The sequence below is a fragment of the Dendrobates tinctorius genome, unplaced genomic scaffold, assembly GCF_039654945.1.
Source record: "Dendrobates tinctorius isolate UK_male_01 unplaced genomic scaffold, ASM3965494v1 ptg000062l, whole genome shotgun sequence".
Taxonomy (NCBI): Eukaryota; Metazoa; Chordata; class Amphibia; order Anura; family Dendrobatidae; genus Dendrobates; species Dendrobates tinctorius.
The window spans coordinates 18,849,750-18,875,758 of NW_027361730.1; the positions used below are offsets into that span (position 1 = coordinate 18,849,750).

Below are 26,009 nucleotides of genomic sequence, written 5' to 3' on the forward strand. Positions count from 1 at the left end.
ACAGAAACACAGTAGTGATGTCACAATGACTCATGGACCAAATGTGATGTCACAGCAGATACTGACAGAAACACAGTAGTGATGTCACAATGATTCATGCAAAAGATGTGATGTCACAGCAGATACTGACTGAAACACAGCAGTGATGTCTCATTGACTCTTGGACCAGATATGATGTCACAGTAGATAGTGACAAAAACACAGTAGTGATGTCACAATGACTCATGGACCAGATGTGATGTCAGAGCAGATACTGACAGACACACATTAGTGATATCACAATGACTCATGGAGCAGATGTGATGTCACAGCAGATACTGACACAAACACAGTAGTGATATCACAATAGCTCATGGACCAGATGTGATGTCACAGCAGATACTGAAAGAATGTCACATTGACTCATGGACCAGATGTGATGTCACAGCAGACACTGATAGAAACACAATAGTGATGTCACAATGACTCAGGAGCCAGATGTGATGTCACAGCAGAAACACAAAGAAACACAGCAGTGATGTCACAATGACTCGGGAACCAGATGTGACGTCACAGCAGATACTGATAGACACACACTAGTGATGTCACAATGACTCATGGACCAGATAAAATGTCACAGCAGATGTTGACATAAACACACAATAGCTCATGGACCAGATGGGATGTCACAGCAAATACTGATGTAAACACAGTTGTGATGTCACAATGACTCATGGACCTGATGTGATGTCAAAACAGATGCTGTCACAAACACAGTAGTGATGTCACAATAGCTCATGGACCAGATGTGATGTCACAGCAGATACTGATAGAAACAAAGTAGTGATGTCACAAGGATTCAAAAACCAGATGGGATGTCACAGCATATACTGACAGAAACACAGTAGTGATGTCACAATGACTCATTCTCCAGACGTGATGTCACAGCAGATACTGACATAAACACAGTAGTAATGTCTTAAAGACTCATGGACCAGATATGATGTCACAGTAGATAGTGACAGAAACACAGTAGTGATGTCACACTGTCGGGATCCCTCATATTACTCTTTCATCTGAAGGACCGATGTTCTTAGGTGTGAAGCATCATATGTCTCTAATCAATTGCTCCGTCGAGAAGAATAACACAGACACCAGCTGTATAATACCACTCGGGATGCCTGCCAAGACGCCTCTGGCTTATCAGTTAGGCTTCCGTCTTTTATAGTAAAGAATTTAAACATTTTACAGACATGCGCAGTACAAATGATTTTACAACTTGTTTTTGACAAAGAAAGTCATTTAGGCGAAAAAGCAGAGGTATTTGACCTTGGTTCACAAGGGAGATGTCTGAGACATCTCCTCGAAGAACAGATAAGGTTTTAAACAAGAGAATGCAACATAGACAGAACTCAATTTAACTCCTTCAGTTCCTATCATTCCCCCCTTTGACATCTTCATTTTCCACAATCTGGAACACTGGATCCTGCAACAACAGCGGATAGTGGCTCGTTCACCAGGTACTATCCCAGGCCGACGGGTTGCCCAAGGGAGACAGGTCTTCTACCTTCTCCATCCCCCAGATACTGAAGCCACGTCCATCATTGCAAGAGTACGCTCCTTCATGCCAGAAATGAGATGTCAATCTAGGACTCAAAGGAATAATAGTTAAATTCTTGTTGTTTACAGTCAAACGTCCTTATCTATTTCTACATCTTTTCTTGCATACAGAGATACACCAAAAAACAAGTTTCAATAGCACATATATTACGAAGATACAAACAACAATACGTAATAGACTTAGTATAATCCCAGTTATCCAGCCTCCAATACCCTTAAACCAATTAGCTGGATTAAGAAAGGAGAATGTATCTGACCACCAACTATCCTTAGTACGATCATTGTCTTTATCGTACTGATCTCTAAGTTTTTGAACATCCTCTATTTTCAATTTTAACTTTATAATGCTGTTGGGATCTATATAATGACAGCAAGCTGGTCCGATGACTTGACACATACCTCCTTGCGCTGCAGTTAAATAATCTAATACTATGGTATGCTGATTAGTGGCTATGATGAGCTGATTTTGGACAGCAACGGTGGTGTTCAATATATCCAATATATCCCATATTTGGTCATCTAAGTAATCTGTAGCCCTGACTAATTTATCCCACATTTGAGTAATCATAGGATAAATAAAAATAGAACTGACAATTTTATTAGCCACACTCATCTGCACTATATGTGGTCTCCCAGAGAGGCGAGGTGTATTGTCAGCAGCTCTTTTGTACAACGTGTGTTTAGGTATGCTCTGAGTATTCAACTGGTCATTCGGAATAACAAAGGTAGCTGGAGTCAAACGACCCAGATTACAAGCACCTTTTACCCCTACTGGCAACCATTTATATGCATTGTCTCCACATATCCAGTACATGTCACTAGATAGGTCCCATAGGGCTGAATGTTGTAATACCAGTCTATGAACTAAATCTATGAACGCAGATACATTCTGAAGCATACACCAATTTGGAAGTTGTCCTAAAGGGCTACAATACCCTACATCGGGATTTCCACAGGTGGGAGTTCCTTTCTCATATCCAGATGACTCGTTGCAAGGTATATTACCTGAAATATTAAAACAAGTTTCATTATTGCCCTGGGGAAATAAATTGGAATACTCCCAGGACGTGTTATGCAACCTTCTTTCTAGCAGTATTGGTTTGAAGGCATCAGTAGAGTGGGAAGTTACATTAAAACTAACTTGTAGGCCATACATTGGAATTTGCCCCAGGTAGGTTAATCGAGTTCTATTCCTGGGTACCCAAGCCCCCCCCTTATATGCCAGATATTGAAGGTGTGTATTACTTCCTGAAAGATTACCCTGCCACCAAGGTTATCCTACCCATCCCACAATAGGTATACCGACAGTTGTGTTCCATAACTTCACATTATTTGTGGCATTATTAGCAAGTGTATCAGAACAACTGGTCCAGGCAAATAATTCCTCGGGTGGCACAGGAATAACAAGGAACGGAATACTAGTGGCTGATACTGGTGAATGTGTGCAGATCCAGCAGTCTGCTGGAGACTGAGTGTCTTTTGACCAATCATTTAGTATTTTTTTCATGATGTTGTATAAACTTATTATTCAAGGACATTGGAGAATTTAAACTATCCCACGCAGCTACCATTATTACAGAAAATGCAACAAAACCAAACCAAAACATTATGCACTCTTATGCTTTGTTAATTCCTGTGGCTAGTTTGCAATGCGATGCGTGGATCCAGTTTGGTCGTCCTTCCAACTTAACAGAAGTAGGCGTTGTTAGGAGTACTTGGTAAGGTCCTTGATATCGGGGTTCAAGGGTCTTTCTGGAGTGTTTCTTGACATATACGTAATCACCAGGTTGTAGACAGTGAGTTCCTTCCACACTATCTGGATCTGGAATGGAAGAGAAAACTAGAGAATGCATTTGAGTTAAATGCTTTTGCAACTGGATTACGTAACTTGTCAAATTATCCACATTAAGTGTTAAGACCTGTGGGTAGTACAACCCTGTGTTCGGTGGTCTTCCAAACAGTATCTCGAAGGGTGACAGTTTAGCTTTCCCCGTGGGTGTGTACCTTACTGAGAATAATGCTAATGGGAGACACTCTGGCCATGGTTTATGGGTTTGTTCCATGGTTTTCTGTATTTTCAATTTTAGTGTCCCGTTCATTCTCTCTACCTTCCCTGAACTCTGTGGGTGGTAGGGTGTATGAAATGCTTGTTCTACACCTATCATTTGCATTACATTTTGCATTACCTCAGCAGTAAAGTGTGTACCTCTGTCTGATTCAATTGTTTCAGGGACACCGAATCGTGGTACTAGTTCCATCACCAGTGTCTTTGCAGTGGCTCGAGCTGTAGCCGTTTTCACCGGGTAGGCCTCTGGCCATCCAGAGAAGAGATCTACACATACTAGGATATTTGCATACACTCCTACCTTGGTAGCTGTATGTCGTCAATCTGCCGTCTCTGAAACGGGTAGAGAGGCCTAGGTGTCGCTTTCTTAGGGACTTTTACTGTTTTACCTGGGTTGTGCTGTGCACAGATGAGGCATGATTGTACAAGTTTCGCGGCTGCGCAACTGAAGCCAGGAGCGATCCAGAAGGCATCTACCATGGCACACATGTGACTTTTTGAGGTGTGATTGGGGCCATGTGCTGCTTGCGCCATGATTGGGAACAGGGACTTTGGTGGGCACATTTTATCCTTATTCTCCCATACTCCATTTGAGTTCAGCTCAGCTCCCAGTCTCCCCCGGTGTACCTTCTCTGTTTGGGCAGCCTTTTGCTGGAGGGATTTCAGGACATCTAGACCCAATGTGGCTGGAATACGCTGACTCCCCGCCACCGTCCACTGCTCTCTCTAGGCCGCCATGTGCTATTTTAGCAGCCTCGTTCGCCCTTCTATTGCCCTCTACCTCCACGGAGTCACCTTTGTGTGTGCTTTTACCTTGACAATGCCAACCTGGACTGGTAACATCAATGCCTCCATCAATTGTTTCACCAGCTCTGCATTTTTAATGGGCTTCGAATCTGTGAAAATATTAGCGACTTTACCTGCAGCGGCTCTACACGCCTCAGTGAGTGCCTTCAACTCTGCCTCCTGCGCCGACATGTGAGGAGAGAGTGGTTCCGCTCGGATTACCTCATGTGAGGATACTACTGCATATCCAGTGTAGAATCGTCCATCCTGGTGGTATCTGGGGCCATCTACAAAAAAGAAACTCAAAGTCTGCATTAGGAACAGGTTTTTCATGAATGTGTGCAAACCCAACTGTCTCCTGACTCATCAGTTCTATGCAGACATGTTCATGCGTCATGTCAAAGTATCCTTCCTCACTTGCCAATACGGTCACCAATTCCCCCTTTTCTGAATCCACAGGCAGGAGGGTGGCTGGATTCAGAACGTTACATCTTTTGAGGAGTGACATACTCAGGAATTAGTAGAGCACACTCAAGTCGGAGCTGTCTGGCCATAGACAGATGTTTTGGTTGAACTTGTAGGAGTATGGCATGGATGTCATGTGGGGAATAGATTGTCAAAAGAAACGTCAGTGTCATCTCACATGTCTTCCCTATTACGTCTCCACTTTTTTCCTTGTGCTCCATCATACATGACAGGTTGTCTTATTGTCCTTGTTTGCTCAAATTCTTTAGCTACCTTAAGGAGGTCTTTCGGATCTACATGTCTCCATTCAGGTCTGGCTGTCTGTACTGCGTCTCGTAAGTCTTTGTTCATACCGTCAATGAATGCATTCACCAGTATTCTAACATCAAGTGGGTTTATGCAAATGTACCCCATGTCTGCCCATTTCAGCTGTAACCGTCCAAAGTACATCTCTACTCTCTCTCCTTTTTGCTGTGTCACATTAGTCAGGAGTACGGACTGCTCTGATTGTTCCACTGCAGCCCATTGTCTTAGTGACTCACAGTACGTCTCCCCAGATCGTGCAGATTTATTGCCCCAAGCCTGATTCTTTGTCACATCTGTATGTGTCTTAATTATATGATCTAGTGCGTCACCTGCCTTTAAACTCACCAACCTCTCTAGGTCTGCCCAGGTACACTTATATGTCTGCTGTACTTCCTTTACGTGTCTGTAAAACGGGAATGGTTGGTCTTCAGGGGCAGGCAGCTGCTTCAGCAAAGCTAGCTGGTCAGAGGGGCTCCAGGGATAATACACCTGCATCTTTCTTATTCTAGTCACACTTCTAGGTCCTGATGGGGTTGGCCGTCTGATGTCTACTGTCAGCTTACTCCTCAAGGGCCAATGTCCCCACTACCCACTATCCACACTATTATGTCAGCTTCTTATGATCTTGTCTGGATAGGATTTAGTGCAATTCTCTTAGGTCAGTAGCACAGGTCACACAAGTAGCTATTCAGTCTGGATTTGTCTGAGTCTGACCACAGTGTTTACAAGTCCATCTGTTTTGTCTGGGTCTCTGGTTACACTTTGTCAATCAAACATTCATAATACACCTTCCACACTGCTGCACATTCTCAAGCATCATTTATTCACTTGCTATTTTCTTCCCTTGTCTGTGCCTTTTTGTACATCCAAACATTCACACTCTGGTATTTTTGCCTTTTTCAATATTTGTCCCACTTGTTTTACTGCTTCCTTCCTTCTCTGTCTCTTGTAATTTGACACAATTTGCTATACAAATCAATCACACAACTAGAAGCAGGTTCAAACACATTAATGACCAAGCAATCACTTACAATGACCAAACAATCACTTACAATTCCCTTCTAAATTAGGCACCATATCTTACTTTTAACTTCCAATCTTCAATTAAGTACTGTTGCTTTAAAATGCACAAATCTTTCAGCGCGTACCTTACGGATAGAATTACAGAGAATTTTGAGCACAGCTCACACTCAGCAGAGATAAGAGCGAAGGGAGAAGAAAAACTACGCAGCGGTATCATTCCCCCCTCCCATCAGAATGCAGCGTCGTCCTTCACAGAATTCTGTAGTTCTTTAGACTTATCAAAATCAATTTCTACAAAGAAACTCAAAATCACGGGATTTCACTGTAAGGGCAGATAACTGTATAATGAGATTAACCATGCCTTGCCCTTTTTCTGGCCAAATGCATTCAGGAAACTTTACAATGTAATGCCACATATAACACGAACTATATCATTACTCAATTCATTCAGTCTCAGATGTAGATTTGAAATATCTATAACGCATCTGTCCGGGATTCCACCACAACTAGAAAGGTCACAAATCTCTTGACACAAAAATGATGTGTGATGATTCATTCATACGTGCTCATTCACTGATTTTTTTTTTTTTTATACTCAATTACTCATCTCTCATCTTATTCAGAGGTTCTCATAGACATATATACAAGGATTCACACAGCCTGCCTATCTTGCACTTTGGATTTGATTAATACTTTTTCCAGGTTCTTTGCTGCACTACTTCCATATCTATCCTCAATTATATCACATAACCAATCTCCTTCTTCAGGTATCTTTCCCTGACTGTTCCCCATCTTATCTTTTATTCTTATCCTGTCTCTCTTGTTGTCTTCCTGTTAGTCCCCTGCCTTAGGTGGTGTATTGGGTAAGCTCAAGACTAGGCTCTAATATACCTCGTTACCTTCTTCCTAAGGTGCTAACAGGCTAAATGGAGTGTCTGTTCCTCGGTGTACTACGTGTTTCGTGTACTTATATGCTATGTAGCATCCGAACAGAAATACTCCCACAACACACAGGATTGTAAACAAAGTGTCCATCTATCGGGGTTCTTCAGTCATATCCTGTCACAGGCTCATTTCACGGTCCTGTGCTCATTCGGTCACACTCTTATCTGTCACAAGGTTTATTCGTAAAGGGTGTTGATTTAAGCTTAGGCGGTGACCTCCCCGAAAGGACGCTGTCACATGACCCAGTTAGGCAATATCACCACTCTTTGAACGAATACCTACTGTGCAGCTTATTTGTCTACTTTTCACAGTCCTTCAAATCAAGGCAGTCACTCAACAACCTCCTCTATTCCTAGTGCGGAACCGTCTATTGTAAAAAACTTGTCCGTCCGGGCTGCGCAGTATGAACTGTTCACCCAGCCTTATCTTCCGTAATGTCAGACCTCTCCCATTTTGATTTGCATCAGCTCTTTTTCTAAAAATAGCTGTGCACAGACAGAACCTACAGTAACCTCTCATTCGAGCAGAAATTACATATGCGTGTCACACCCGATTTCCTCAGAGTTCTTATATGGACCTGATTTTACGGCCCCCTCCTCTACTAGATTCCCCTTTATACGGACCTTAGCTATAATGATAGATTATGAAGAGCAGAGAAGAGAAAAATTGATCTCTTACCTGGCCAGGTGTTTAGGTCTGCTGTTCACAATTTAATCAGTAACTGGAGTGGTCTGTAGATCGGGTAGTCTTGGAGAGGTGCCTATATCAAGTCCCTGTTCGGGCGCCAGGAAACTGTCGGAATCCCTCAGATTACTCTTTCAACTGAAGGACCGATGTTCTTAGGTGTGAAGCATCATATGTCTCTAATCAATTGCTCCGTCGAGAAGAATAACACAGACACCAGCTGTATAATACCACTCGGGATGCCTGCCAAGACGCCTCTGGCTTATCAGTTAGGCTTCCGTCTTTTATAGTAAAGAATTTAAACATTTTACAGACATGCGCAGTACAAATGATTTTACAACTTGTTTTTGACAAAGAAAGTCATTAAGGCGAAAAAGCAGAGGTATTTGACCTTGGTTCACAAGGGAGATGTCTGAGACATCTCCTCGAAGAACAGATAAGGTTTTAAACAAGAGAATGCAACATAGACAGAACTCAATTTAACTCCTTCAGTTCCTATCAACAATGACTCATGGACCAGATGTGATGTCACAGCAGATACTGATAGAAACACAGTAGTGATGTCACAATGATTCAGGAACCAGATACGATATCACAGCATATACTAACAGAAACACTGTAGTGATGTCACAATGACTCATGGACCAGATGTGATGTCACAGCATACACTTATAGAAACACAGTAGTGATGTCCCAATGACTCAGGAGCCAGATGTGATGTCACAGCAGAAACACAGAGAAACACAGTAGTGATGTCACAATGACTCGGGAACCAGATGTGACGTCACAGCAGATACTGATTTCTAGAAGCACAGTAGTGATGTCACAATGACTCATGGAACAGATGTGATGTCACAGAAGATACTGACAGACACACAATAGTGATGTCACAATGACTTATGTACCTGATGTGATGTCACAGCACATGCTGTCACAAACACAGTACTGATGTCACAATAGCTCATGGACCAGAGAAAATGCCACAGCAGATGATGACATAAACACACAATAGCTCATGGACCAGATGGGATGTCACAGCAAATACTGATGTAAACACAGTTGTGATGTCACAATGACTCTTGGACCAGATGTGATGTCACAGCAGATACTGATAGACACACAGAATTGATGTCACAATGACTCATGGACCAGATGTGATGTCACAGTAGATACTGACAGACACACAATAGTGATGTCACAATGACTCATGGACCTGATGTGATGTCACAGCAGATGCTGACAGACACACAGTAGTGATGTCACAATAGCTCATAGACCAGATGTGATGTCAGATCAGATTCTGACAGGTACACAATAGTGAAGTCACAATAGCACATGGACCAGATGTGATGTCACAGCATATACTAACAGAAACACAGTAGTGATGTCACAATGACTCATGGACCAAATGTGATGTCACAGCAGATACTGATAGAAACACAGTAGTGATGTCACACTGATTCATGCAAAAGATGTTATGTCACAGCAGATACTGACTGAAACACAGTAGTGATGTCTCTTTGACTCATGGACCAGATATGATGTCACAGTAGATAGTGACAGAAACACAGTAGTGATGTCACAATGACTCATGGACCAGATGTGATGTCAGAGAAGATACTGACAGACACACATTAGTGATGTCACAATGACTCATGGACTAGATGTGATGTCACAGCAAGATGCTGTCACAAACACAGTAGTGATGTCACAATAGCTCATGGACCAGAAGTGATGTCACAGCAGATACTGATAGAAACACAGTAGTGATGTCACAATGATTCAAGAACCAGATGTGATGTCACAGCATATAATGACAGAAACACAGTAGTGATGTCACAATGACTCATGGACCAAATGTGATGTCACAGCAGATACTGACAGAAACACAGTAGTGATGTCACAATGATTCATGCAAAAGATGTGATGTCACAGCAGATACTGACTGAAACACAGCAGTGATGTCTCATTGACTCTTGGACCAGATATGATGTCACAGTAGATAGTGACAAAAACACAGTAGTGATGTCACAATGACTCATGGACCAGATGTGATGTCAGAGCAGATACTGACAGACACACATTAGTGATATCACAATGACTCATGGAGCAGATGTGATGTCACAGCAGATACTGACACAAACACAGTAGTGATATCACAATAGCTCATGGACCAGATGTGATGTCACAGCAGATACTGAAAGAATGACACATTGACTCATGGACCAGATGTGATGTCACAGCAGACACTGATAGAAACACAATAGTGATGTCACAATGACACAGGAGCCAGATGTGATGTCACAGCAGAAACACAAAGAAACACAGCAGTGATGTCACAATGACTCGGGAACCAGATGTGATGTCACAGCAGATACTGATAGACACACACTAGTGATGTCACAATGACTCATGGACCAGATAAAATGTCACAGCAGATGTTGACATAAACACACAATAGCTCATGGACCAGATGGGATGTCACAGCAAATACTGATGTAAACACAGTTGTGATGTCACAATGACTCATGGACCTGATGTGATGTCAAAACAGATGCTGTCACAAACACAGTAGTGATGTCACAATAGCTCATGGACCAGATGTGATGTCACAGCAGATACTGATAGAAACAAAGTAGTGATGTCACAAGGATTCAAAAACCAGATGGGATGTCACAGCATATACTGACAGAAACACAGTAGTGATGTCACAATGACTCATTCTCCAGACGTGATGTCACAGCAGATACTAACAGAAACACAGTAGTGATGTCACAATGACTCATGGACCAGATGTGATGTCACAGCAGATACTGATAGAAACACAGTAATGATGTCACAATGATTCAGGAACCAGATACGATATCACAGCATATACTAACAGAAACACTGTAGTGATGTCACAATGACTCATGGACCAGATGTGATGTCACAGCATACACTTATAGAAACACAGTAGTGATGTCCCAATGACTCAGGAGCCAGATGTGATGTCACAGCAGAAACACAGAGAAACACAGTAGTGATGTCACAATGACTCGGGAACCAGATGTGACGTCACAGCAGATACTGATTTCTAGAAGCACAGTAGTGATGTCACAATGACTCATGGAACAGATGTGATGTCACAGAAGATACTGATAGAAGCACAGTATTGATGTCACAATGACTCATGGGCCAGATGTGATGTCACAGCAGATACTGACAGACACACAATAGTGATGTCACAATGACTTATGGACCTGATGTGATGTCACAGCACATGCTGTCACAAACACAGTACTGATGTCACAATAGCTCATGGACCAGAGAAAATGTCACAGCAGATGATGACATAAACACACAATAGCTCATGGACCAGATGGGATGTCACAGCAAATACTGATGTAAACACAGTTGTGATGTCACAATGAATCATGGACCAGATGTGATGTCACAGCAGATACTGATAGACACACAGAATTGATGTCACAATGACTCATGGAACAGATGTGATGTCACAGAAGATACTGATATAAGCACAGTATTGATGTCACAATGACTCATGGACCAGATGTGATGTCACAGCAGATACTGACAGACACACAATAGTGATGTCACAATGACTCATGGACCTGATGTGATGTCACAGCACATGCTGTTACACAGTAGTGATGTCACAATAGCTCATGGACCAGATGTGATGTCAGAGGAGATACTGACAGATACACAATAGTGATGTCACAATGACTCATGGACCAGATGTGATGTCAGAGCAGATACTGACAGACACATATTAGTGATGTCACAATGACTCATGGACCAGATGTGATGTCACAGCAGATGCTGACACTAACACAGTAGTGATATCACAATAGCTCATGGACCAGATGTGATGTCACAGCAGATACTGATAGAAACACAGTAGTGATTTCACAATGATTCAGGAACCAGATGTGATGTCAGAGCAGATACTGACAGAAACACAGTTGTGATGTCTCAATGACTCAAGGACCAGATGTGATGTCACAGTAGATCGTGACAGAAACACAGTAGTTATGTCACAATGACTCATGGACCAGATGTGATGTCAGAGCAGATACTGACAGACACACATTAGTGATGTCACAATGACACATGGAACATATATGATGTCACAATAGATAGTGACAGAAACACAGTAGTGATGTCACAATGACTCATGGACCAGATGTGATGTCAGAGCAGATACTGATGTAAACACAGTAGTGATTTCACAATAGCTCATGGACCAGATGTGATGTCACAGAAGATACTGATAGAAACATAGTAGTGATGTCACAATGACTCATGGACCAGATGTGATGTCACAGCAGATGCTGACATAAACACAGTAGTGATTTCACAATAGCTCATGGACCAGATGTGATATCACAGCATATACTGACAGAAACAATGTAGTGATGTCACAATGACTCATGGACCAGATGTGATGTCACAGCAGATACTGACAGAAACAATGTAGTGATGTCACAATGATTCAGGAACCAGATGTGATATCACAGCATATACTGACAGAAACAATGTAGTGTTGTCACAATGACTCATGGACCAGATGTGATGTCACAGCAGACACTGATAGAAACACATTAGTGATGTCACAATGACTCAGGAGCCAAATGTGATGTCACAGCAGAAACACACAGAAACACAGTAGTGATGTCACAATGACTCGGGAACCAGATGTGACGTCACAGCAGATACTGATAGACACACAATAGTGATGTCACAATGACTCATGGACCAGATAAAATGTCACAGCAGATGTTGACATAAACACATAATAGCTCATGGACCAGATGGGATGTCACAGTAGATAGTGACAAACACAGTCGTGATGTCACAATGACTCATGCACCAGATGTGATGTCACAGCAGATACTGACAGAAACACGGTAGTAATGTCACAATGGCGCAGGAACCAGATTTGATGTCACAGTAGATACCGATGGACACACAGTAGTGATGTCAAATTGACTCATGGACCAGATATGATGCCACAGCAGATACTGATAGAAACACAGTAGTGGTGTCACAATGACTCATGGACCAGCTGTGATGTCACAGAAAATACTGATAGACACACAGTAATGATGTCACAATGATTCAGGAGCCAAATGTGATGTCCCAGCAGATGCTGACACAAACAGTAATGATGTCACAATGACTGATGGACCAGATATGATTTCAAAGCAGATGCAGGCACAAGCACAGTAGAAATGTCACAATAGCTCATGGACCAGATGTGATGTCATGGCAGATATTGACAGAAACACAGTAGTGATGTCACAATGACTCATGGACCAGATGGGATGTCACAGCAGATACTGACAGAAACACAGTAGTGATGTCTCAATGAATTATGGACCAGATATGATGTCACAGTAGATAGTGACAGAAACACAGTAGTGATGTCACAATGACTCCTGTACCAGATGTGATGTCAGAGCAGATACTGACTGACACACATTAGTGATGTCAGAATGACTCACGGACCATATGTGATGTCACAGCAGATACTGATAGACAGACAGTAATGATGTCACAATGACTCATGGAACAGATGTGATGTCACAGAAGATACTGATAGAAGCACAGTATTGATGTCACAATGACTCATGGACCAAATGTGATGTCACAGCTGATACTGACACAGACACAGTAGTGATTTAACAATAGCTCATGGACCAGATGTGATGTCAGAGAAGATACTGACAGACACACAATAGTGATGTCACAATGACGCATGGACCAGATATGATGTCACAGAAGATAATGAGACACAGTAGTGATGTCACAATGACTCATGGCCAAGATGAGATATCGCAGCAGATACTGACAGACACACAATAGTGATGTCAAAATGACTCGACCTAGATGTGATGTCACCGAAGGTACTGATATAAACACAGTAGTGATGTCACAATGACTCATGCACCAGATATGATGTCACAGAAGTTACTGATAGATGCACAGTATTGATGTCACAATGACTCATGGACCAGATGTGATGTCACAGCTGATACTGACACAAATATAGTAGTGATGTCACAATAGCTCATGGACCATATGCGATATCAGAGCAGATACTTACAGACACACAATAGTGATGTCACAATAACCCATGGACCAGATGTGATGTCAGAGCAGATACTGACAGACACACTGTAATGATGTCACAATGACTCAGGAGCCAGATGTGACGTCACAGCAGATACTGATAGACACACAGTAGTGATGTCACAATGACTCATGGACCAGATTAAATGTCACAGCAGATGCTGACACAAACACAGTAGTGATGTCACAATAGCTCATGGACCAGATGTGATGTCACAGCAGATACTGATAGAAACACAGTAGTGATGTCACAATGACTCATGGAACAGATGTGATGTCACAGAAGATACTGATAGAAACACAATATTGATGTCACAATGACTCATGGACCAGATGGGATGTCACAGCAAATACTGATGTAAACACAGTTGAGATGTCACAATGACTCATGAACCAGACTTGATGTCACAGCAGATACTGACAGAAACACAGTAGTGATGTCACAATGATTCAGGAACCAGATGTGATATCACAACATATATGCTGACAGAAACACTGTAGTGATGTCACAATGACTCATGGACCAGATGTGATATCACAGCAGACACTGATAGAAGCACAGTAGTGATGTCACAATGACTCATGGAACAGATGTGATATCACAGCAGATACTGATAGAAACACAGTAGTGATGTCACAATGACTCATGGAACAGATGTGATGTCACAGAAGATACTGATAGAAGCACAGTATTGATGTCACAATGACTCATGGACCAGATGTGATGTCACAGCAGATACTGATAGAAACACTGTAGTGATGTCACAATGACTCATGGACCAGATGTGATGTCACAGCAGATACTGATAGAAACACAGTAGTGATGTCACAATGACTCATGGAACAGATGTAATGTCACTACAGATGCTGACACAAACACAGTAGTGATGTCACAATAGCTCATGGACCAGATGTGATGTCACAGCATATATACTGACAGAAACACTGTAGTGATGTCACAATGATTCAGGAACCAGATGTGATATCACAGCATATATACTGACAGAAACACTGTAGTGATGTCACAATGACTCATGGACCAGATGTAATGTCACAGCAGACACTAATAGAAGCACAGTAGTGATGTCACAATGACTTGGGAACCAGATGTGACGTCACAGCAGATATTGATAGACGCACAATAGTGATGTCACAATGACTCACGGACCTGATGCGATGTCACAGAAGATACTGACAGGCACACAATAGTGATGTCACAATGACTCATGGACCTGATGTGATGTCACAGCAGATGCTGTCACAAACACAGTAGTGATGTCACAATAGCTCATGGACCAGATGTGATGTCAGAGCAGATACTGACAGATACACAATAGTGATGTCACAATAGCTCATGGACCAGATGTGGTGTCAGAGCAGATACTGACAGACACACATTAGTAATGTCACAATGACTCATGGACCAGATGTGATTACACAGCAAGATGCTGTCACAAACACAGTAGTGATGTCACAATAGCTCCTGGACCAGATGTGATGTCACAGCAGATACTGATAGAAACACAGTAGTGATGTCACATTGATTCAAGAACCAGATGTGATGTCACAGCATATAGTGACATAAACACAGTAGTGATGTCACAACGACTCACGGACCAGATGTGATGTCACAGCAGATACTGACAGAAACACAGTAGTGATGTCACAATGATTCACGCACCAGATGTGATGTCACAGCAGATACTGATAGAAACACAGTAGTGATGTCACAATGATTCACGCACCAGATGTGATGTCAGAGCAGATACTGACAGACACACGTTAGTGATGTCAAAATGACTCATGGACCAGATGTGATGTCACAGCAGATGCTGACACAAACACAGAAGTGATGTCACAATATCTCATGGACCAGATGTGATGTCACAGCAGATACTGATAGAAAAACAGTAGTGATGTCACAATGATTCAGGAACCAGATGTGATATCACAGCATATACTGACAGAAACACTGTAGTGATGTCACAATGACTCATGGACCAGATGTGATGTCACAGTAGAAACACACAGAAACACAGTAGTGATGTCACAATGATTCAGGAACCAGATGTGACATCACAGCAGATACTGATAGACACGCAGTAGTGATGTCACAATGACTCATGGACCAGATGTGATGTCACAGCAGATATTGATAGGCACACAGTAGTGATGTCACAATGACTCATGGAACAGATGTGATGTCACAGAAGATACTGATAGAAGCACAGTATTGATGTCACAATGACTCATGGACCAGATGTGATGTCACAGCAGATACTGACAGACACACAATAGTGATGTCACAATGACTCATGGAACAGATGTGATCTCACAGCAGATGCTGACACAAACACCGTAGTGATGTCACAATAGCTCATGGACCAGATGTGATGTCACAGCAGATACTGACAGAAACACAGTAGTGATGTCACAATGATTCAGGAACCAGATGTGATATCACAGCATATATACTGACAGAAACACTGTAGTGATGTCACAATGACTCATGGACCAGAAGTAATGTCACAGCAGACACTGATAGAAGCACAGTAGTGATGTCACAATGATTCAGGAACCAGATGTGATATCACAGCATATACTGACAGAAACAGTGTAGTGATGTCACAATGACTCATGGACCAGATGTGATGTCACAGCAGAAACACACAGAAACACAGTAGTGATGTCACAATGACTCATGTACCAGATAAAATGTCACAGCAGATGTTGACATAAACACACAATAGCTCATGGACCAGATGGGATGTCACAGCAAATACTGATGTAAACACAGTTGTGCTGTCACAATGATTCAAGATCCAGATGTGATGTCACAGCATATACTGACAGAAACACAGTAGTGATGTCACAATGACTCAGGAGCCAGATGTGATGTCACAGTAGAAACACACAAAAACATAATAGTGATGTCACAATGACTCGGGATCCAGATGTGACGTCACAGCAGATACTGATAGACACACAGTAGTGATGTCACAATGACTCATGGACCAGATAAAATGTCACAGCAGATGTTGACATAAACACACAATAGCTCATGGACCAGATGGGATGTCACAGCAAATACTGATGTAAACACAGTTGTGATGTCACAATGACTCATGGACCAGATGTGATGTGACATCAGATACTGATAGACTCACAGTAGTGATGTCACAATGACTCATGGAACAGATGTGATGTCACAGAAGATACTGATAGCAGCACAGTATTGATGTCACAATGACTCATGGACCAGATGTGATGTCACAGCAGATACAGACACAATAGTGATGTCACAATGACTCTTGAACCAGATGTGATGTCACAGCAGATGCTGACACAAACACAGTAGTGATGTCACAATAGCTCATGGACCAGATGTGATTTCAGAGCAGATACTGACAGACACACATTAGTGATGTCACAATGACTAATGGACCAGATGAGATGTCACAGCAGATGCTGACACAAACACAGTAGTGATGTCACAATAGCTCATGGACCAGATGTGATGTCAAAGAAGATACTGATAGAAGCACAGTATTGATGTCACAATGACTCATGGACCAGATGTGATGTCACAGCAGATACTGACAGACACACAATAGTGATGTCACAATGATTCATGGAACAGATCTGATGTCACAGCAGATACTGACAGAAACGCAGTAGTGATGTCACAATGATTCAGGAACCAGATGTGATATCACAGCATATATACTGATAGAAACATTGTAGTGATGTCACAATGACTCATGGACCAGAAGTAATGTCACAGCAGACACTGATAGAAGCACAGTAGTGATGTCACAATGACTCAAGATCCAGATGTGATGTCACAGCAGAAACACACAAACACAGTAGTGATGTCACAATGACTCATGGACCAGATGTGATGTGACATCAGATACTGATAGACTCACAGTAGTGATGTCACAATGACTCATGGACCTGATGTGATGTCACAGAAGATACTGATAGAAGCACAGTTTTGATGTCACAATGACTCATGGACCAGATGTGATGTCTCAGCAGATACTGACAGGCACACAATAGTGATGTCACAGCATATAGTGACAGAAACAGTAGTGATGTCACAATGATTCACGCACCAGATGTGATGTCACAGCAGATACTGACAGACACACATTAGTGATGTCAAAATGACTCATGGACCAGATGTGATGTCACAGCAGATACTGATAGAAACACAGTAGTGATGTCACAATGATTCAGGAACCAGATGTGATATCACAGCATATACTGACAGAAACAGTGTAGTCATGTCACAATGACTCATGGACCAGATGTGATGTCACAGCAGACACTGATAGAAACACAGTAGTAATGTCACAATGATTCAGGAACCAGATGTGATATCACAGCATATACTGACAGAAACAGTGTAGTGATGTCACAATGACTCATGGACCAGATGTGATGTCACAGCAGAAACACACAGAAACACAGTAGTGATGTCACAATGACTCGGGTGCCAGATTTGACGTCACAGCAGATACTGATAGACACACAGTAGTGATGTCACAATGACTCATGGACCAGATAAAATGTCACAGCAGATACTGATGTAAACACAGTTGTGATGTCACAATGACTCATGGACCAGATCGGATGTCACAGCAAATACTGATGTAAACACAGTTGTGATGTCACAATGACTTATGGACCAGATGTGATGTCACAGCAGATACTGATAGAAGCACAGTATTGATGTCACAATGACTCAGGAGCCAGATGTGATGTCACAACAGAAACACAGTAGTGATGTCACAATGACTCATGGACCAGATGGGATGTCACAGCAAATACTGATGTAAACACAATTGAGATGTCACAATGACTCATGAACCAGACGTGATGTCACAGCAGATACTGATAGAAACACAGTAGTGATGTCACAATGATTCAGGAACCAGATGTGATATCACAACATATATGCTGACAGAAACACTGTAGTGATGTCACAATGACTCATGGACCAGATGTGATGTCACAGTAGACACTGATAGACACACAGTAGTGATGTCACAATAACTCATGGACCAGATAAAATGTAACAGCAGATGTTGACATAAACACACAATAGCTCATGGACCAGATGTGATCTCACAGCAGATGATGACACAAACACCGTAGTGATGTCACAATAGCTCATGGACCAGATGAGATGTCACAGCAAATACTGATGTAAACACAGTTGTGATGTCACAATGACTCATGGACCAAATGTGATGTCACAGCAGATACTGATAGAAGCACAGTATTGATGTCACAATGACTCATGGACCAGATATGATGTCACAGCAGATATTGACAGACCCACAATAGTGATGTCACAATGACTCATGGACCAGATATGATGTCACAGTAGATAGTGAGAGAAACACAGTAGTGATGTCACAATGACTCATGGACCAGATGTGATGTCAGAGCAGATACTGACACAAACACTGTAGTGATGTCACAATAGCTCATGGAACAGATGTGATGTCACAGCAGATACTGAAAGAAACACAGTAGTGATGTCACAATGATTCAAGATCCAGATGTGATGTCACAGTAGATAGTGAGAGAAACACAGTAGTGATGTCACAATGACTCATGAAACAGATATGATGTCACAGCAGATGCTGATAGAAACACAGTAGTGATGTCACAATGATTCAGGAACCAGATGTGATATCACAGCATATACGGACAGAAACGCTGTAGTGATGTCAGAATGACTCATGGACCAGATATAACGTCAAAGTAGACACTCTTAGAGACACAGTAGTGATGTCACAATGTCTCGGGAACCAGATGTGACTTCACAGCAGATACTAATAGACACACAGTAGTGATGTCACAATGACTCATGGACCTGATGTGATGTCACAGCAGATGCTGTCACAAACACAGTAGTGATGTCACAATAGCTCATAGACCAGATGTGATGTCAGATCAGATACTGACAGGTACACAATAGTGATGTCACAATGACTCATGGACCAGATGTGATGTCACAGCAGATGCTGACACAAACACAGTAGTGATGTCACAATTAATCACGGTCCAGATGTGATGTCAGAGCAGATACTGAGAGACACACAATACTGATGTCACAATGACTCATGGACCTGATGTGATGTCACAGCAGATGCTGACACAAACATAGTAGTGATGTCACAATAGCTCATGGACCAGATCTGATGTCACAGCAGATACTGATAGAAACACAGTAGTGATGTCACAATCATTCAGGAACCAGATGTGTTATCACAGCAGATACAGACAGAAACAGTAGTGATGTCACAATGAATCGGAAACCAGATGTGATGTCACAGCAGATACTGACACAAACACAGTAGTGATGTCACAATAGCTCATAGACCAGATGTGATGTCAGATCAGATACTGACAGGTACACAATAGTGATGTCACAATGACTCATGGACCAGATGTGATGTCACAGCAGATGCTGACACAAACACAGTAGTGATGTCACAATGACTCATGGACCAGATGTGATGTTACAGCAGATACTGATAGACACACAGTATTGATGTCACAATGACTCAAGGATCAGATGTGATGCCACAGCAGATACTGACACAAACACAGTAGTGATGTCACAATAGCTCATGGACAAGATGTGATGTCAGAGCAGATACTGACAGACACACATTAGTGATGTCACAATGACTCATGGACCAGATGTGATGTCACAGAAGATAATGACAGTTACACAGTAGTAATGTCACAATGACTCAGGAGCCAGATGTGATGTCACAGCAGATACAGACAGAAACACAGTAGTGATGTCACAATGACTCATTGACCAGATGTGATCTCACAGAAGATACTGAGACACAGTAGTGATGTCACAATGACTCATGGACCAGATGTGATGTCACAGTAAATAGTGACAGAAACACAGTATTGATGCCACAATGACTCATGGACCAGATAGAATGTCACAGCAAATACTGATGTAAGCACAGTTGTGATGTCACAATGACTCATGGACCAGATGTGATGTTACATCAGATACTGAAAGACACACAGTATTGATGTCACAATGACTCAAGGACCAGATGTGATGCCACAGCAGATGCTGTCACAAACAAAGTACTGATGTCACAATAGCTCATGTACCAGATGTGATGTTACAGCAGATACTGACAGACACACAATAGTGATGTCACAATGACTCATGGCCCTGATGTGATGTCACAGCAGATGCTGTCACAAACACAGTACCGATGTCACAATAGCTCATGGACCAGATGTGATATCAGAGCAGATACTGACAGACACACATTAGTGATGTCACAATGACTCATGGACCAGATGTGATGTCACAGAAGATACTGACAGTTACACAGTAGTGATGTCACAATGACTCAGGAGCCAGATGTGATGTCACAGCAGATACAGACTGAAACACAGTAGTGATGTCACAATGATTCATTGACCAGATGTGATCTCACAGAAGATACTGAGACACAGCAGTGATGTCACAATGACTCATGGACCAGATGTGATGTCACAGCAGATACTGACAGAAACACTGTAGTAATGTCACAATGGCGCAAGAACCAGATGTGATGTCACAGTAGATACCGATGGACACACATTAGTGATGTCACAATGACTCATGGACCAGGTGTGATGTCTCAGAAGATACTGATAGACATACAGTAGTGATGTCACAATGACTCAGGAACCAGATGCGATGTCACAGCAGATACTGATAGACACACAATAGTGATGTCACAATGACTCATGCACCAGATGTGATGTCACAGCAGATACTAAAAGAAACATTGTAGTGATGTCACAATGACTCTTGGACCAGGTGTGATGTCATAGCAAGATGCTGTCACAAACAAAGTAGTGATGTCACAATGACTCATGGACCAGATGTGATGTCACAGCAGATACTGATAGAAACACAGCAGTGATGTCACAATGACTCATGCACCAGATGTGATGTCACAGCAGATACTGCCAGAAACACTGTAGTGATGTCTCAATAAATCATAGACCAGATATGATGTCACAGCAGATAGTGATAGAAACACATTAGTGATGTCACAATGACTCCTGGACCAGATGTGATGTTAGAGCAGATACTGACAGAAACACAGTAGTGATGTCACAATAGCTCATGGAACAGATGTGATGTCACAGCAGATACTGATAGAAACACAGTAGTGATGTCACAATGATTCAGGAACCAGATGTGATATCACAGCATATACTGACAGAAACGCTGTAGTGATGTCAGAATGACTCATTGACCAGATGTGATGTCACAGTAGACACTCATAGAAACACAGTAGTGATGTCACAATGAGTCAGGAGCCAGATGTGATGTCACAGCAAAAACACACAGAAACACAGTAGTGATGTCACAATGACTCGGGAACCAGATGTGACTTCACATCAGATACTAATAGACACACAGTAGTGATGTCACAATGACTCATGGACCAGATAAAATGTCACAGCAGATGTTGACATAAACACACTATAGCTCATGGACCAGATGGGATGTCACAGCAAATACTGATGTAAACACAGTTGTGATGTCACAATGACTCATGGACCAGATGTGATGTCACAGCAGATACTGATAGTAACACAGTAGTGATGTCACAATGATTTAAGAACCAGATTTGATGTCACAGCAGATACTGATAGAAAAACAGTAGTAATGTCACAATGATTCATGCACCAGATGTGATGTCACAGCAGATATTGACAGAAACACAGTAGTGATGTCTCAATAACTCATGGACCAGATGTGATGTCACAGCAGTTGCTGTCACAAACACAGTAGTGATGTCACAATAGCTCATGGAGCAGATGTGATGTCAGAGCAGATACTGACAGACACACATTAGTGATGTCACAATGACTCATAGACCAGATGTGATGTCATAGCAAGATGCTGTCACAAACACAGTAGTGATGTCACAATGACTCAAGGACCAGATGTGATGTCACAGCAGATACTAATAGACACACAGTAGTGATGTCACAATGACTAATGGACCATATAAAATGTCAAAGCAGATGTTGACATAAACACACTATAGCTCATGGACTAGATGGGATGTCACAGCAAATACTGATGTAAACACAGTTGTGATGTCACAATGACTCATGGACCAGATGTGATGTCACAGCAGATACTGACAGACACACAATAGTGAAGTCACATTGACTCATGGACCTGATGTGATATCACAGCAGATGCTGTCACAAACACAGTAGTGATGTCACAATAGCTCATAGACCAGATGTGGTGTCAGATCAGATACTGACAGGTACACAATAGTGATGTCACAATAGCTCATGGACCAGATGTGATGTCAGAGCAGATACTGATAGAAACACAGTAGTGATGTCACAATGATTTATGCACCAGATGTGATGTCACAGCAGATATTGACAGAGACACAGTAGTGATGTCTCAATGACTCATGGACCAGATATGATGTCACAGTAGATAGTGACAGAAACACAGTAGTGATGTCACAATGACTCATGGACCAGATGTGATGTCAGAGCAGATACTGACAGACACACATTAGTGATGTCACAATGACTCATGGACCAGATGTGATTTCACAGCAGATGCTGACACAAACACAGTAGTAATAGTCACAATGACTCATGGACCAGATGTGATGTCACAGCAGAGATTGACAGGAACACAGTAGTGATGTAACAGTGGCTCATGGGCCAGATGTGATGTCACAGCAGATACTGACAGAAGCACAGAAATGATAGTCACAATGACTCATGGACCAGATATGATGTCACAGCGGATACTGACAAACACTGATGTCACAATACAATGACTCATTGACCAGATGTGCCAGATGTGATGTCACAGCATCTACTGATAGAAACACAATAGTGATTTCACAATGACTCAGGAGCCAGATGTGATGTCACAGCAGATACAGACAGAAACAGAGTAGTGATGTCACAATGACTCATGGACCAGATGTCATGTTACATCAGATACTGATAGACAAACAGTATTGATGTCACAATGACTCAAGGACCAGATGTGATGTCACAGCTGACACTGACACAAACACAGTAGTGATGTCACAATAGCTCATGGACCAGATGTGATGTCAGAGGAGATACTGACAGAAACACGGTAGTGATGTCACAATGACTCATGGACCAGATGTGTTGTCACAGAAGATACTGACAGAAACACGGTAGTGATGTCACAATGACTCATGGACCAGATGTGTTGTCAGAGCAGATACTGACAGACACGCATTAGTGATGTTACAATGACTCATGGACTAGATGTGATGTGACAGCAGATGCTGACACAAACACAGTAGTGATGTCACAATAGCTCATGGACCAGATGTAATGTCACAGCAGATACTGACAGAAACAATGTAGTGATGTCACAATGATTCAGGAACCAGATGTGATATCACAGCATATACTGACAGAAACAATGTATTGATGTCACAATGACTCATGGACCAGATGTGATGTCGCAGCAGACACTGATAGAAACACATTAGTGATGTCAAAATGACTCAGGAGCCAAATGTGATGTCACAGCAGAAACACACAGAAACACAGTAGTGATGTCACAATGACTCGGGAACCAGATGTGACGTCACAGCAGATACTGATAGACACACAATAGTGATGTCACAAAGACTCATGGACCAGATAAAATGTCACAGCAGATGTTGACATAAACACATAATAGCTCATGGACCCGATGGGATGTCACAGTAGATAGTGACAGAAACACAGTAGTGATGTCACAATGACTCATGCACCAGATGTGATGTCACAGCAGATACTGACAGAAACACGGTAGTAATGTCACAATGGCGCAGGAACCAGATGTGATGTCACAGAAAATACTGATAGACACAGTAATGATGACACAATGATTCAGGAGCCAAATGTGATGTCCCAGCAGATGCTGACACAAACAGTAATGATGTCACAATGACTCATGGACCAGATATGATTTCACAGCAGATGCAGGCACAAGCACAGTAGAAATGTCGCAATAGCTCATGGACCAGATGTGATGTCATGGCAGATATTGACAGAAACACAGTAGTGATGTCACAATGACTCATGGACCAGATGAGATATCGCAGCAGATACTGACAGACACAATAGTGATGTCACAATGACTCTTGGACTAGATGTGATGTCACAGAAGGTACTGATGTCAACACAGTAGTGATATCACAATGACTCATGGACCAGATGTGATGTCACAGCAGATGCTGACACAAACACAGTAGTGATGTCACAATAGCTCATGGACCAGATGTGATGTCACAGCAGAAACACACAGAAACACAGTAGTAATGTCACAATGACTCGGGAACCAGATGTGACGTCACAGCAGATACTAATAGACACAAAGTAGTAATGTGACAATGACTCATGGACCAGATAAAATGTCACAGCAAATACTGATGTAAACACAGTTGTGATGTCACAATGTCTCATGGACCAGATGGGATGTCACAGCAGATACTAATAGACACAAAGTAGTGATGTCACAGTGACTCATGCACCAGATGTGATGTCACAGCAGATACTGACAGAAACAGTAGTGATGTCTCAATGACTCAAGGACCAGATGTGATGTCACAGGAGATAGTGACAGAATCACAGTAGTGATGTCACAATGACTCATGGACGAGATGTGATGTCAGAGCAGATACTGACAGACACACATTAGTGATATCACAATGACTCAAGACCAGATGTGATGTCACAGCAGATGCTGACACAAACACAGTAGTGATGTCACAATAGCTCATGGACCAGATGTGATGTCACAGCATATACTGATAGAAACACAGTAGTGATGTCACAATGATTCAGGAACCAGATGTGATATCACAGCATATACTGACAGAAACACAGTAGTGATGTCACAATGACTCATGGACCAGATGTG

At 42.1% G+C, this 26,009-nt stretch overlaps 1 protein-coding gene across 1 annotated transcript in view; it reads right to left on the reverse strand.

The window, feature by feature from the left end:
- Positions 1-1,140: 1,140 nt before the first annotated feature.
- Positions 1,141-26,009, reverse strand: part of LOC141092969 (syncytin-A-like) — a 134,389-nt gene continuing 109,520 nt past the window's right edge. Inside the window, exon 2 of the mRNA XM_073579349.1 lies at positions 1,141-3,421. Within this exon, the coding sequence (XP_073435450.1) occupies positions 1,679-2,755 (1,077 nt within the window). The 5' untranslated portion in view covers positions 2,756-3,421 and the 3' untranslated portion in view covers positions 1,141-1,678. The remainder of the gene's footprint in view (positions 3,422-26,009) is intronic.